The sequence below is a fragment of the Schistocerca cancellata genome, chromosome 2, assembly GCF_023864275.1.
Source record: "Schistocerca cancellata isolate TAMUIC-IGC-003103 chromosome 2, iqSchCanc2.1, whole genome shotgun sequence".
Classification (NCBI taxonomy): domain Eukaryota; kingdom Metazoa; phylum Arthropoda; class Insecta; order Orthoptera; family Acrididae; genus Schistocerca; species Schistocerca cancellata.
This window is the reverse complement of record NC_064627.1, coordinates 523,467,181-523,481,284: the sequence shown is the minus strand read 5'-3', so window position 1 is coordinate 523,481,284 and position 14,104 is coordinate 523,467,181. Positions and strand designations below refer to the sequence as shown.

General features: G+C 41.6%; 1 protein-coding gene across 1 annotated transcript in view; it reads left to right on the top strand.

Moving 5' to 3' along the window:
* Positions 1-11,265, top strand: part of LOC126155912 (neuroligin-2-like) — a 317,083-nt gene extending 305,818 nt beyond the window's left edge. Inside the window, exons 9-10 of the mRNA XM_049916265.1 lie at positions 7,234-7,661; positions 7,722-11,265. Of these exons, the coding sequence (XP_049772222.1) occupies positions 7,234-7,661; positions 7,722-7,853 (560 nt within the window). The 3' untranslated portion in view covers positions 7,854-11,265. The remainder of the gene's footprint in view (positions 1-7,233; positions 7,662-7,721) is intronic.
* The last annotated feature ends 2,839 nt before the right edge of the window (positions 11,266-14,104 follow it).

Below are 14,104 nucleotides of genomic sequence, written 5' to 3'. Positions count from 1 at the left end.
GTTTCAGATAGAATCACTAGTTGGACTGAGTGACTAGAAGCTAGTTGATTGCTCATGTGTGGGAGACTTTCACAGTTAGTGTCGAATTTAAGCCACATCCCTTGAGTTGTGAAGCGCTACGATTTCCATTCTGCCAGAGGTGTACATATACGTACACTATCACAGTTTCTCATCCTAATAATTTTATATTAACTTCTTAAATTTAAATTCATTAAGCTTGGAGGATATATCATTTATTTCGAATTATTCATTTAGTCACTCACCATTATACATCCATTTCAGTTCTCCTCGGCATATTCCAAATATTCGTCTGATTAAGTAGTTCAATAAAAAAATGTAATACGATGCGAGCAGTAAATATCCGACGTTCTGATGATCATTTCCACTCCTTACTTAAAAATAGAAGGAAGTTCACGGTTCAACGTGTGGTGCACAACGAAGTCAGCAGAGATGGTTCCATATAAGTGTATTATTTATTGTATTTTGGTTATGTAGGGGTATTTTACATGATGAAATTAAGTCCCTATGAGCTAATATTGACCTGTTTATTTGCATATAAGCTATACCCAGTCATCATAACTTGTTTATAATAAAAAGGTAAGCAATGTACAATAAAGAGATGCAATATATAAGCAAAACGTCGATCATCTCGTTAGAAAGAAACGGATATATCGGCGATCGGGTCTTCCTCTCAGTCTAAACAATTAACCCATAATAGCCACTACGAGAGCTCGAATCTTCATTGAGAAGTGGCCAAGACTGTTTTAATCCTGTATTTTACTGCGTGGTCATCATACAATTTAAGAATTTTATTCAGCTGAAACACACCTACAACACCTACCATGTCAAATCTGGTCACTTTGTAACTGAAGCGTTTCGCATGAGGAAGTTTCGGTTTTCAGATAAACGTTATCACGAGAAACATAATACCTTATCGGATTAAAGCTACCCATCCACTGATAAGTAAATTAAAGTGAAGTGTGGTCTCTTTTGACATCCCTTGGCAGTCCTCTTGTCAACCATTATCTCAGAAATGCTTATACGTTATTCTCAAAGTGCCGAGTCTTTAATAAGTTCAGTGTATTAGTCGACATATTTTCAATGTATACGCTTCTCGTCTTGCAGCCACCAAGTGGACTGGCAAGGAAATAAAGGAAGACTACGTAGTCTGATTTTCTTTTCTATTTGGGAACGGAATCGTAGCTTTAATTTGGCGAGATCATCTGATTCTTGTAATGGTGTGTGTGTGTGTGTGTGTGTGTGTGTGTATGTGTGTGTGTGTGTGTGTGTGTGTGTGTGTGTGTGTGCGTGTGTGTTTGTAAAGGCGAAAGCTCACTCTTCCAAAACGGACCAGTTTTTATGCGATTATACATGAAGGTGATACGTGTGGTTGAGCCGAACTATTCTCTGTTAATATTATAACTGTAAATAGGATTAAATTTATAAATACATGAAACTAAAGCCAATACATATGTCTTGTGCGTAAGTGACACTGGTGTTAAAAAAAATTACTTAATATAACTGCATGCAGGTCAACCCCAGTGAAATTTCTTCTGCCGACACTAGGGCCCCAGCTTTTGTTTTTTCCTAATACACGAGCAAGTGGTCACTGCTCCCTCTAAGGTGAGATAAAGACAGAGTGCAGTTAATCACAGGATCTAATCACGTTAGAAAGTTAGATTTAAAACGATTTCCTCACAATGTGAATAAAATAATTTGACGCACTTAGATGGATTTTTCGAGTTCCCTCGGAGTTGGTGAGCATCGCAAAATGAAGGACATATACGGTAGTCGTCATCAGGTTCAATACACTTATTGACAGGTCCATTTCCTATCCCAGCAATTCATTCCAAAATAAATGGAAATCGGATGGAAGTTGCATGTACGGTACAACAGGGATAACAGAGCACGTACTCCTCGAGTAGAATAATCTTTACATAATTACAGACGATGACAGATATCATAAGATATGTCTGTATTTATATTTTATATGAAATATTTATTGCACAAGAACTAAACGTTGTACAGATGTCATATAAATTGCATTTTGAAGAGCTTTTTTTTGTTCTTTTTTTACAGACATTTGATATGCGAGCCATGAATGACCCGGCAGACGTCAATACGATACACGAATTCTTGCCGTACCCGTACTAGAATGACATCGTCGACTGCGGCAGTCGCTTCCCGTAATTTCTCCCGGAGCTCTGCTACATCACGTGGTAGAGGCGGTACATACACCAGATCTTTAATGTGTCCCCATAGAAAAGAGTCACAGTGAGTGAGATTTGGAGACCGGGGAAGCCATTTCATGAACCCCAACACACAGAAAGCAGGCTCTGCACCTGAAATCGCCATGTTTGCGACTAGCTCTGAGTATCGGCAAATTACCAAATTATGCTGTGGCGGTATACATGAAAATGACGTTAAGGGTTTCTCTTCAAAATGACATATGTATGATATCTGTACAATATTTGGCCCTTGTGCAATAAATAATTGAATGTGTTCCTGGACCTTATGCACACACTGTACTTATAAAACAGGTGTTGGTAGCCAACAGGCAACGCTACACCTGAGGAACCAGCAACAAAAATTGGAGTGCTTACTAACTGCGTCGGCAACTTCTGAGGCGTCTTTATATGACGTGAAACAACATTTGTAATATTTTGTTGAACTGTTTTTAGTTTGTTTAGTGTAAAGTGGTATATCATTATGAGGTTGTTTTCACTGTGGATATTTGTTTTTCAATCATCTAGTTACATGCAATTAGTGGAACCTAATCCAAGATTCTATTGATTTATACTGAGGTGAAAAAGTATTATGTCTTAACAGCGTGTCGGACCTTCTGTTTGCTTGGCGTACTGCAGCAACGCGACGTGGCCTGGACTACATAAATCAATGGAAGTCTTTTGCAGAAATATTAAGCCATGCTGCATCCATGGGCGACCGTAAATGCGAGGTGCCAGCGGTGCAGGATCTTGTGCACTAACTGACATCTCGATTACGTCCTATTGTATGGCGATCAAAGAAGCCAACCCACTCGCTCGAATTGTACAGAATGTTCTTCAAACTAATTGCGAGCAGTTGTGGCCCGGTGACAATACCATTGTTGTTTGAGAACATGAAGTCTTGAACGGCTGCAAATGGTCTCCCAAGTAGCCGAACGTAACCATTTTCAGTCAGTGATCGGTTCAGGTTGACCAGAGGGCCCAGTTCATTCCATGTAAACATAGGCCACACCACTTTGGAGCCAACACAAACTTGCACAGTGCCTTATTAATAACTTGGGTCCATGGATTAGTTGCGTCTGCACCACACTCGAACCCTACCACCAGATCTTACCAACTGAAATCGGAACTCTTACGACAAGTCCAAGGTTTTCCAGTCGTCTACGGTCCACGCGATATGATCACGAGCCCAGGAGAGGCCTGGTGGCGATGTGCTTTAAGCAAATGCACTGGCGTCAGTCGTCTGCTGCTGTAGCCCAATAAAGCCAAATTATTCCGCACTGTTAGAACGGATACGTTCGTCGTACGCCCGACGTCGATTTCTGCGATTATTTCACTAACAGTTGGTTGTTCCTTAGCACTGGCCACTTTACTGAAATGATGTCTCGGTCATTAAGTGAAGACCCGTCGGCCATTGCGTTGTCTTTGGTTAGAGGTAATGTCTGAAATTTGCTATTTCAGCAGGTATACTGAATTCTCTGACGGCTTTTGAAATGGAATGTCCCATACGCCTGGCTCCAGCTACGGCTCCGCGTTCGTAGACTGTTAACGTCATATTGTCATAATCACGTCGGAAACCTTTTCACATGAATGATCTAAGTACAAATCACAGATCCACCAATTAACTGCCATTTTACACCTTACGTTAGCGATACCACCGTCATCTGTATATGTTCATACCTCTACTTCATGACTTTTCTCGCCTAAGTGTATATAGTTATAACATGGATGAATGTTACAAGTTTTGAAAAATCACTTGGTATAGTGGGGCCTGGTATGACAGACACGCTCCTAAAGACGCTAGTGATTATCAATTTAGGTTTGTTGCATCAGCCTGGAACTATCTATCGGGACCAAAGTCTGAGGGTTGGTGCAAACTTGCTTGCGATAGGTAGTTGTACGACGATTTTAGTTTGTACTTTTAACGACTTAATTCCAGCAACTAATTTCTTTGGAAAATGTTGATTAACATTTTTAACCGCCATTAACGAACCGCTACAATCTGAAAGTTTGAGGTATAAAACAACATCCACAAAGAGAGGATTATGAGCTGTCTTCATATAATAGAAATTAATAAACTGTTGAGAACAATATCATCTTCATCAGTCACTGCCTTGGAATATGTCAGCAGAGCTGTCCCTATATTTTTCAACTTGTTTTCTACGCAGAACAGTTTTTGTATTTTGCTATGGCGTTCCTCATTTAAAGTGTCGCATATTGTATCCAACCTAAAAAGCTGTATCCCGTAATTTTACTGATACGATTCCTCTCGTCTTAATCCGGAATCAAACATAAACTTCTGTCATCTTTGGAAACTAATGTTGGCGCACTGGCCTGAAAACCGCTTGTAGAATCATAAAGATTGTAGTATGTTACACCAGTGTCTTGTGTTTTTAGTTCGTACCATATTGAAATAATTAAATTAAATCAAATGTGACAGCACCTCAGTAGCAAACATGGCCCGAAAACATATGTGAGTATTTCGTGAGTATTTTCGTGGCCATTGCAGTTGATAGTGAAATCATTTGAGTTGCTGTGCTACGACATTATCCCCTTCAGGCTTCTATTTTCGATCGTTCAACCGTCATCCTTAAACAGTCCTGTTGAAGAGACTAGCAGAGGGATCGATAGGAGACTTTTCTAGAACTTTGAGTAGGGGTACGACATGGTACAGAAACCCTGAATATTTTCCCATCGAAATGTGAGGGACAACCAATTGAAAACGAGACAAACTGAAAAAACTAAGAGTACTGTTTATTATTTCTAAAGTAATTGCCATAACTGTTAGCACAATTATGCAACTTTGAGACAAGACTCTCAACGCTTTCATGAAAAAGTGGTTTGGATTGTCTACTGAACCTTAGCACACTAAGGTGTACGGCTCCAAAGCAATTTAACGGCCACGGATCTCAATCTGCAGGGAAATAAGATGGGAAGAGATGGAGACTGTATGCAGTATACATAAGAGCTTCCAAACGAACTTCTGCCGTGAAGTCGACGCAGCTTGCAACAGAATGATGCCGTCCGTCAACATTACTGTAACTTTGGACTTGATGGCGGGCTTCAGTCTTTGCAAAGTGTCCCACATACGGCAGTACGGTAATTGTGGCACCGTATTCCGGAAAATTAATGAGAAGCGGATACTTTCAGTCAAAGAAAAACATCATAATCCCTTTTAGGAAGCCTGGTGCCTTTTCTTTCTTTGTAGAAGTTTCGTAGAAAGCCTTTAAACATCTTCCATTTGTCCCGTTTTCACCCCGTGCGATTTCTGAAGAATCCATTCGTGTGTGGCTCCAAAGAAAGCCATTTGTAGTCGTGATTTGCTTCGGACGACGAGGTGCGTGAATTGGTGCAGTCGATGTTGGGGTAGACAACAGCAAACATTTTTTCATAAACCCAATGACCGTCTTGTCTCAAGGTCGGGAACATTCGTTATCTCTGGGTAAATAATTGCAAGTATCATTTAATATCAGTAGCTTCGGCCCTGGATTTGTGACCGTCTGTATCCAGTTAGAACGTGCGTAACCCCGGTTGTGCAGGAACGTTGCATCCAGTTTAAGTCACTCCCTGAAGATTCCACCACATTACGGGGAGGCGTTTTAAGCGCTGTTCCAACATGTCGCATTGATTATACATGTGGTTCATTTCACGTGATTTAACAGGCCAGTCGAGGAGTATTAGTGTGGGGCAGTGTTTAGGAAACCAGTCACATAATTTGATAGCCCTATGAAATTTGCTGTTGTGATCATTATGTGCTAGTGCGAACAATGGCGTCTTGCGCCGTGACCAACTACAAACGTACAGTACCTGTCACCATTTTCTCTCGATAACAGGTGGAAATGGACCTTAATTCATTTCGGGCAGTAGTTCCTGACAGGTTTGTAATGAATTTTGTTTCACAAGTCGTGAAACACGTCTGCAGTTCCTCTCATTCAGTGCTATGATTCTGACGTCCTGTTTTAAAGCCACACTTGTAGAGACAGTGAAGAGCCTGCTGCAAAATACCAACAAATCTATCAGCTTCACACACCGTATGGGTATGGGCATGACCTAACACTATTGAGCTAGTGCTCCATTTGTAAGCGCTCCATATGTGCGTGCGCACTAACGTGACTGCTTTTCGTCCGATGATCTTATTAACAGTCACAGACAAATGGTGTAAATGATCGTAATGCATAGATGGCCAGTATTCCCTACCTGGGGAAGTTCGGCCGCCGAGTCACATATTTTTTCGGTTGGCACCACACTGGGCGAGTAGCGTGTCGATGATGATAAAATGATGAAGAGAACAACAACACACAGAGTCCATAGCGGAGAAAATCTCCGAACCGGCAGGGGATCGAAGCCAGGCACTCTGCTCGGCAGTCAGACGTGCTGACTACTCAGCTAAAGAAGCGAACGGTGGTTGTAATAAAGTGCAGCTACTCACAGAGGTTCAGAGTGTGCTGTAATTATCGTGTGGCAGAGAAACTGGGTCGATATTGTAATGCCTGCAATGCACGCAGGTTTACGCTCAAAACTGGTTTTAATCGTGGCCACTAGGTGCCAATCTGGCGCTGTGAATGCAAGAAAGACGTTAGAAATGTTTCCATATGCAATGATTAGGAGCGGGACAGGAGCACATAAGGTCTAACAAGTAAGAGAGGCATAATGTTTACATTACTATTAACCACCACTTACAAAATTTGTTCAGTTTGGACGTCGACGCGATGCTGTACAGCACCAGATTTGAACCTGGTGGCCAAACTTGTAACTGATTCTTTTCCTGACTACGCGTCAAATATCTAACAGGGTTTGCTGTGGTACTATGATTACAGACCACACTGGACATCTGTGAGTGGCTGCACTTTAATTGTAACCACCCTGTATAAGAAATACTTCACTGATTTTCTGCCCATCTGCTTCGTTTCCATTCGACTGCCCTTACACGTGAAATACTGCTGGCGTAGAAATAAATTTCGGTGTGAGATTGAGGAACAGTTGCGTGAAATAAGAGGGCGTGTTTCAGGTGTGGTGCGAGCGGAGTCGTTCACGCGACTGCCGACGCCGCAGCACGTGTCGACGGCGGCGTCCTACTCGCCCGCGGGGGCGGCGGGTGAGTGCGCGCCCAACGCGACCGGCACGGCGTTCCCGGACGACGGCGACGTGGACACGGTGGATCCGGAGGACGGCCTGGCGGCCGGCGACGGCGGCGACGGCCGGCTGCTGGCCACCACGCAGTACTCGTCCTACACGGCGGCGCTCGGCCTCACCGTCGGCATCGGCTGCCTGCTGCTCGTGCTCAACGTGCTCATCTTCGCCGGCATCTACTGGCAGCGCGAGCGGCGCGCGCGCCGCAGGGCCGGCGCCAAGGACGCGCTGCCCGAGGACGTGCCGCTGGCGCAGCTCACGCCCAACGTCATCAAGCTGGAGGAGCCGCCGCCCAGGTACTCGCCCGCGCACGCCACCGCCGCCGCCGCCTCCTCCGCCAAGTGCGTCGTGCCCCACATACACAAGGGCGGCGGCACCAAGCTGAACGCGGTGCCCACGTCGCCGCCCGTGCCGCCGCTCAGGACCTCCAGCAATCCGCAGCCGTCGGCGACCGCCACCGTCAAGAAGAGGGTCCACATCCAGGAGATCTCCGTATAGCACTTGGAGGAAGGCGCCACCGCCGACTGCGACCCTCCGCCGCCGCCGCCGCCCCCGCGCCGCGGCTCGGTCACGCTCGCCGTGTCGCCTTCGAGGATCGTCGAAATCTACGCTACCTGCCCGAGGTCTTCGGCGCAGGTCAAGAAGAGGGTGCGCATTCAAGAGAACCCCGTGTGACACAGTCGTGTTCACATGTGACGCAGTGTTTAGTTTGGAAGGCAATTGACGTTACAGACGCTCTAACAGTGTTCTCTCTATTCTCGTTTAAGCGGGGCATATGATCAAACAAGGCCAATAACTTCTCTCGAGAGTCGTTTGACTCGCCTTCGAAACAAGTTGACTTACTCACGTCGCGAAATAACTGTCTTGAAGAGCAAAAAGGGATATTGATGAGATGACATGTTCATAAAATAAAATTAATGTACTTTGAAGCCATTTACTGTTTGACTGTGTATTCCCTCCTCCTAAGTGTGAGTATATTCAGATCCTGCAAAGTGGTTACTATTCTTTAGGACTAATACTTCTTATGAAACCATAGCGAACCAAACGCAAACCGTACCGATATAAATATGTCGAAAACTTTTAAAGTGACAAGAAATCGTGGTGGTGATTATACAGCGTGACCCTAATAAAGATTCGGAGACACTTCACGGGTGTTTTCTGAGCATTTTGGTATAAGTGAGTCGAGTAACCGGTAGCTTTGTACTGAATAATTCCTTTATGATCATTTATCTTGATAGCTGCTCTACAGTAAATTCTTGCAGGTCAGTTCAAATGTCAAAGTTACACGCTTTATTTGTCTTGCTAGCTGCTCTATAGCAAATTCCTGGAGAACAATCCAAATGTCAATGGTACACGCTATATGTGTCGTGTTTCGAGAAACACACTTGTTGATTTAACACACACGGTACTTGGAATCACTTTAATCTTCACCGGTGACTTTGCTTTCAGTACTGTTTGGTTATGTCTCGGTTTGCTTTAACCGGCAATGATTCACAGCAGTATCAGCTCTCATTGATGAGTTAGCTAATACGTTCTTCGTATGTGGATTTACTAAAAACAACAGACGAGTGTCAAGAAGATGACAATCACTTCACAGAACTAATAGCGGTTGCATTATCCAGTATTTTAAAATGAACATTTTTATGAGTGCATTTTACAGACTTTTCACTGTTTTGAAGGTATTTTCAATAAAACAAAGATTACTAGGGCAAGAAACGGAATAAATTTACTTTAAGAGCCGTTGAGAGCCACCACAATACACGGGGCCATTATACCAAAATACTTAGAAAATATCCCTCAGCAACCTCCGAAATTTAGTCTGTGGGGTACGAGTTCACACTCTGTAAGGATACGATGTCTCCATACTAAGAAAGCAGTGGCATTTTCTAGCCCTCTTGTGTCACAAACGGCAGCAAAATATAATACTGTGCCAGTAATTTTTTTTCCGATTACCTAACTTCCGTATTTCTGATCCAGAACTGCAGATAAAATTTTTACTACGTAATTCGCAACGCTACAGATGCCCAGAGAACATATCGAGGTAGACAATCACTTGCTGATTGTAACACAAGACGCAAAGCGGAGAACGAATCACCCGTATGGTTTTTGATGGTTACATAAAGTATCTTCGCATAACGATGAAGGATTTGTTCATTTAAAAAAGAAGTGTAGTGTAGCGGGTAATGTTCGCTGTTTTCGAAATATTCGTTAAAATTACTTATTTACGTGAATGAATTGTTATTATTACTGTTCTAAACGTAATCTGATTAAATTTTTCTCATATTTTTAAGTTACACTTTATTCAATTTTTATCTCCCAACAAAACGTATAATCTTTTGCATGCTTCAAAATGGTTCAAATGGCTCTGAGCACTATGGGACTTAACTTCTGAAGTCATCAGTCCCCTAGAGCTTAGAACTCCTTAAACCTAACTAACCTAAGAACATCACATACATCCATGCCCGAGACAGGATTTGAACCTTCGACTATAGCGGTCGCGTGGTTCCAGACTGTAGCTCCTAGAACCGCTCGGCCACCCCGGCTGGCTTTCATGCTTCACCACAAATATTTCAATCACAACATAGCACTTAAAATTATACTCTATACGTTCTGGATGAAAACGTAGCGTAACGTTTAATAATTTCTGTAATACTAACTGCACGTAAGTTACGAGAAATTTCGCCGAATAATTATCGGAGTATGTTCAGTTTGCACCTTACTACGACGAAGTGAAATACTTTCTACAGTTCACAGTATTCCGCATTTACAATATTCAGAGAGATAAGGGGGTAAGACTCTCATCTGATAGCGATTAAAATCTAATTTTATAACAAGCACACAACACACCATGCGAATGAAAATTGAAAAATTACTGCATTCAATAGTGTGACCCTGATCCAGTTTTATGTTAAGTCCTTCACACGTTTCTAAAACGTGCCCTACTTGAAAATTTTTATTGATTGTCACAATCATGTAGCAATGCATAAAAGATTACTTCCATGAAGCGTCTTCTCTCGTATTTGAAATATCATCATAAAGAAATACATATATATTTTACGCAGTGATGTTTACATCTCAATACATATCAGGAAATATAGAACTAACAAAATTCTCCACCAACAAAAACAGGAAAATATTTATAAAAAATTATATAAACAGTTCATGACTAACAAAATATTAACCGATAACTTTGACTCACATAAGAACTTTAAGAGAGGATGTGTTAAGAATCGCTTTGGATGGCTACCATTTTTCCTTCTACGTCTATGAGTACAGTCACTTGACGGAAGGTATAATGCAGTATCTGCTCTACTTCCACAAAACGTTTGTAGTTCCACTTTCCCTATAGTATCATCAAACAAAAATAAGACAAATTAGGGATTCGTGACAAGTGCAGAATAAGCTGCATAAAACTATTTCTGCTGCCTGTGGCAGCGAATAATTTTACATATTTGTTATACTACTGGACACTATGTATATTCCAAGTGTCGCTATTTTCTACTTTTGGCAAACATGTACTACGGATTCCAATGACGTTTTCATTCTGTGTGACTTTGACGTTAATCAGGTATGTTCGAATGAAATTACATAAAAAGAAGCGAAACTTTCCGTTCTGATATAATTGACACAGCAAAATTTTTCCACTACTGGTTATTCACAAGAACCAAAAACTCAATTTTTGGAATATAGTGAACAGACAAGAATGCGAAATAGTGTGCTACATGAAATCATAGAGTGTATCCATGTTGGTGGTTTATATTAAAAAAATAAATTTATTAATTTTCGTCATTGCGTATCTGTCATTAATCCAAACAGAACACACATCTCTACAGAAATTTCGAGTTTAGTTCAAATGGAGTGTGTGTCAAGAAAATTCATTTACGTTATTTGGAATTTTGTTCTGTGAAACAGTAACTTTGTTATATATTTTTGTACTAAATAAAATACATTATTCAAATAAAATACATTTCCCCACAGGAGGACTTACTTTTTTGTAATGCAAAATTTTACAGCTTGTATTGTTTAGAAGCACATTCCTTCTTTTAGATATTAATGAAATTACTTACTATTACAAATCTCATATTCACATATGATGACGTAATTACGTATGGGATGTCCTGTGAGACCTATCTGCATCTTTTCGGAATATGATACATTTCGTAAGCACAGCAATTATTGTCCAGAAAAGACTGCACCAGTCGACTGAGATAGTAAAGTGGTATGAACAGTCCAGAGAACTGGACATATTTCATTATATGATGTAATGTAATGTATTAGTCCGTTTTAATGTCAATACATAAATTCATCAAATATTGGGGGATAAGATGATGTATACAAAGAAACTTTAACCGATCTATGATTTAGAGTATGGACTCCACAATATGTTCCGGATTGCACTGAAGTTGAAAAGATTAAATATTACCGACATTTATACCTTCTTACCTAGCATGAATACGACAGTGTTGAATCGCAACATCCACAATGTTGTACGCTATCGGTGTAATAGAAGGAATCCTTTCACTTACTACTCTAAGATAAGCGGAGCTTTCAATGGTTTCTGAAGAAAAATGTTATTTAAATTAGCCGAAGGTAAATTCCAAGCCATCAATGGGGTAATGTTGACGAATTTGGGAGTTTAAACTCAAATATTCCTGAAACAAATAAAATTAATGCACTGATTTTCCTTTCAGGTCACAGATACTTAGGTAAAGTAATAAAATATTTTATATCTTTACTACCTTTTGCTTTATGATAAAAATACTGCGTCCATCAAGTTCCACTCACCTTGGGTGAGTTTGAAAGATTATGTGTCATATAATACTCGTGGATCACTGATGACATTAGGGCGACTTTAATTGTTCTGAAACTTTATCCATAATTTAACAATAAATCTAGCACAGTAATAAAATTTTAATACCAACTTCAGAGTTACTTAGAAAGGCCGTATTGGACAAAAAATGCGGTAACAACTTGTTTTATGAAATTTTCTGAAGAAACACACAAAAAAGAACTTTCCTTTACATTGCAGTCTGACATCCCAACTTCAAAGAGAAAATCCTCCTTTCTTCCAACTATTGAGTTAGACAAATTTCTTACATCTGAAACCTTTATTGGGTCTATATCAGTTCAGACAACACAAAATGAGACTATTTCTACGATGAAATGTAAGTTAAAGCTGTCCTCGCTATTTTAGAAAGTCATTCCACAGGTAATGTTTCACTGTTTTCTTTGTACACAAAGGGAAAAAAATACCTTAGCTATACATCGATGGACCATTGCACGAAGTGGAAGCCCCTGCTTAAACAATGACGAAGTCTCGTCAATAAAGCCTCTTCTCCTTCAGCACAAAAAACTGGTTGACCACCTTTTGTTTTACCTTGAGGTCCATGAAGTCCATTAGGGTTCCTTTACGAATTTTACACGTTAGGCTGGCCATGTTAATGCTTATTCTTTCGTGAAAAATATCTGAGAGACTCAGTTGTAAAGCTTCCAGGCAGCATTTATTCAATTCATACGATTTACGTTTGACCACATGCAACATTTTCACTCTGAGAGCTCTTAGAATCTCAACCTAATGATGCAATGAACAGAACTGCAACCTACTTGACAAACTCATGTTAACATACAGATATCTGCAACATCCACATACTCAGTTCACCGTTATATTGCAAGAGACGACTATTAGGAGGACGTAAGTAGAGTTGCTTCTATGTCAGAAGGCACTGTCCTAGTTCGCTCCTTGCGTTTCCCTCGAAAGGATGGTAGTGACCAGTGGTTACCGGTAGGCGCAGTGAATGAAGATTTAGAACGAGTTGTTTATTTCCATAAAAATAATACAGGTAGCGTCTTGACTCGTGGTTCGTATCGCTGTGAATGCACGCTGAAGAATCGAGTCGTAAGCGGCCATCAGCCCGTCCATGACAGCTGACATCGCTCACTTAGTTCCAACCGGCTTTAGTACTGGCGGTTCGCCGCTCGCGGTGGCCCCGCACGGACAGTACGGTGACGCCACGGCAGTGAGTGACAGCGACGCGTGTACTGAACTTACACACGATGACTGTGGAGGTGTTCTGTCCCCATCCTTCTTCGTCATCCGTCGTACCGCGATGACGGTTGCCGGGTAGCCCTGACATTTGAAGATATTGGTCTGCTGTCCAGGTGGGCCCTACTCAGTCCATCAGAATGTCAGGAACGATGGTTTCCTTATCCTAGTGGAAAGGAAAGACCTCCGGTCCTCCCATCTACGACCGAGGCAGACTGCGGTGTTGAACTCCGCGACTAGTGATTATGACAAGTTATCCATCTGTCCCCATAGCGGCTGTTGTCCGTAGCATGCAGGAAATCTACAACAGACTTGTGCCAGAAGTCAATTCACCGTAATTAGGAACTAGAGCGTGAACGTCATGTACGCCATCGATCCGTCTGATCGACTTCCTTACGAGCTACACAGTTGGGGTATTTATGGACCAAAGTAGTGGCCAACATTTTCCCGAAGTCATTCGTCATGACCGAATGGGGCTTACAATTATGAAGCTATATGCGGTTTCCATTCTGCCGTGCTTGTTTAACGAGTTTGTTGAGGTAGAGAACTGATTCGTAAAAGCTCTTGGTATCGTCTGTTGCATTCGGCTTACTCTTTCTATCGTGACATAAAAAAATGTTTGGCTGCTCTGACCCTACTACATTCTGCTGAAGTCTGCTGCCTGGCTCGCCAGAAACGCCAAAGTTGTGTTTTGTTCTGTTCATTT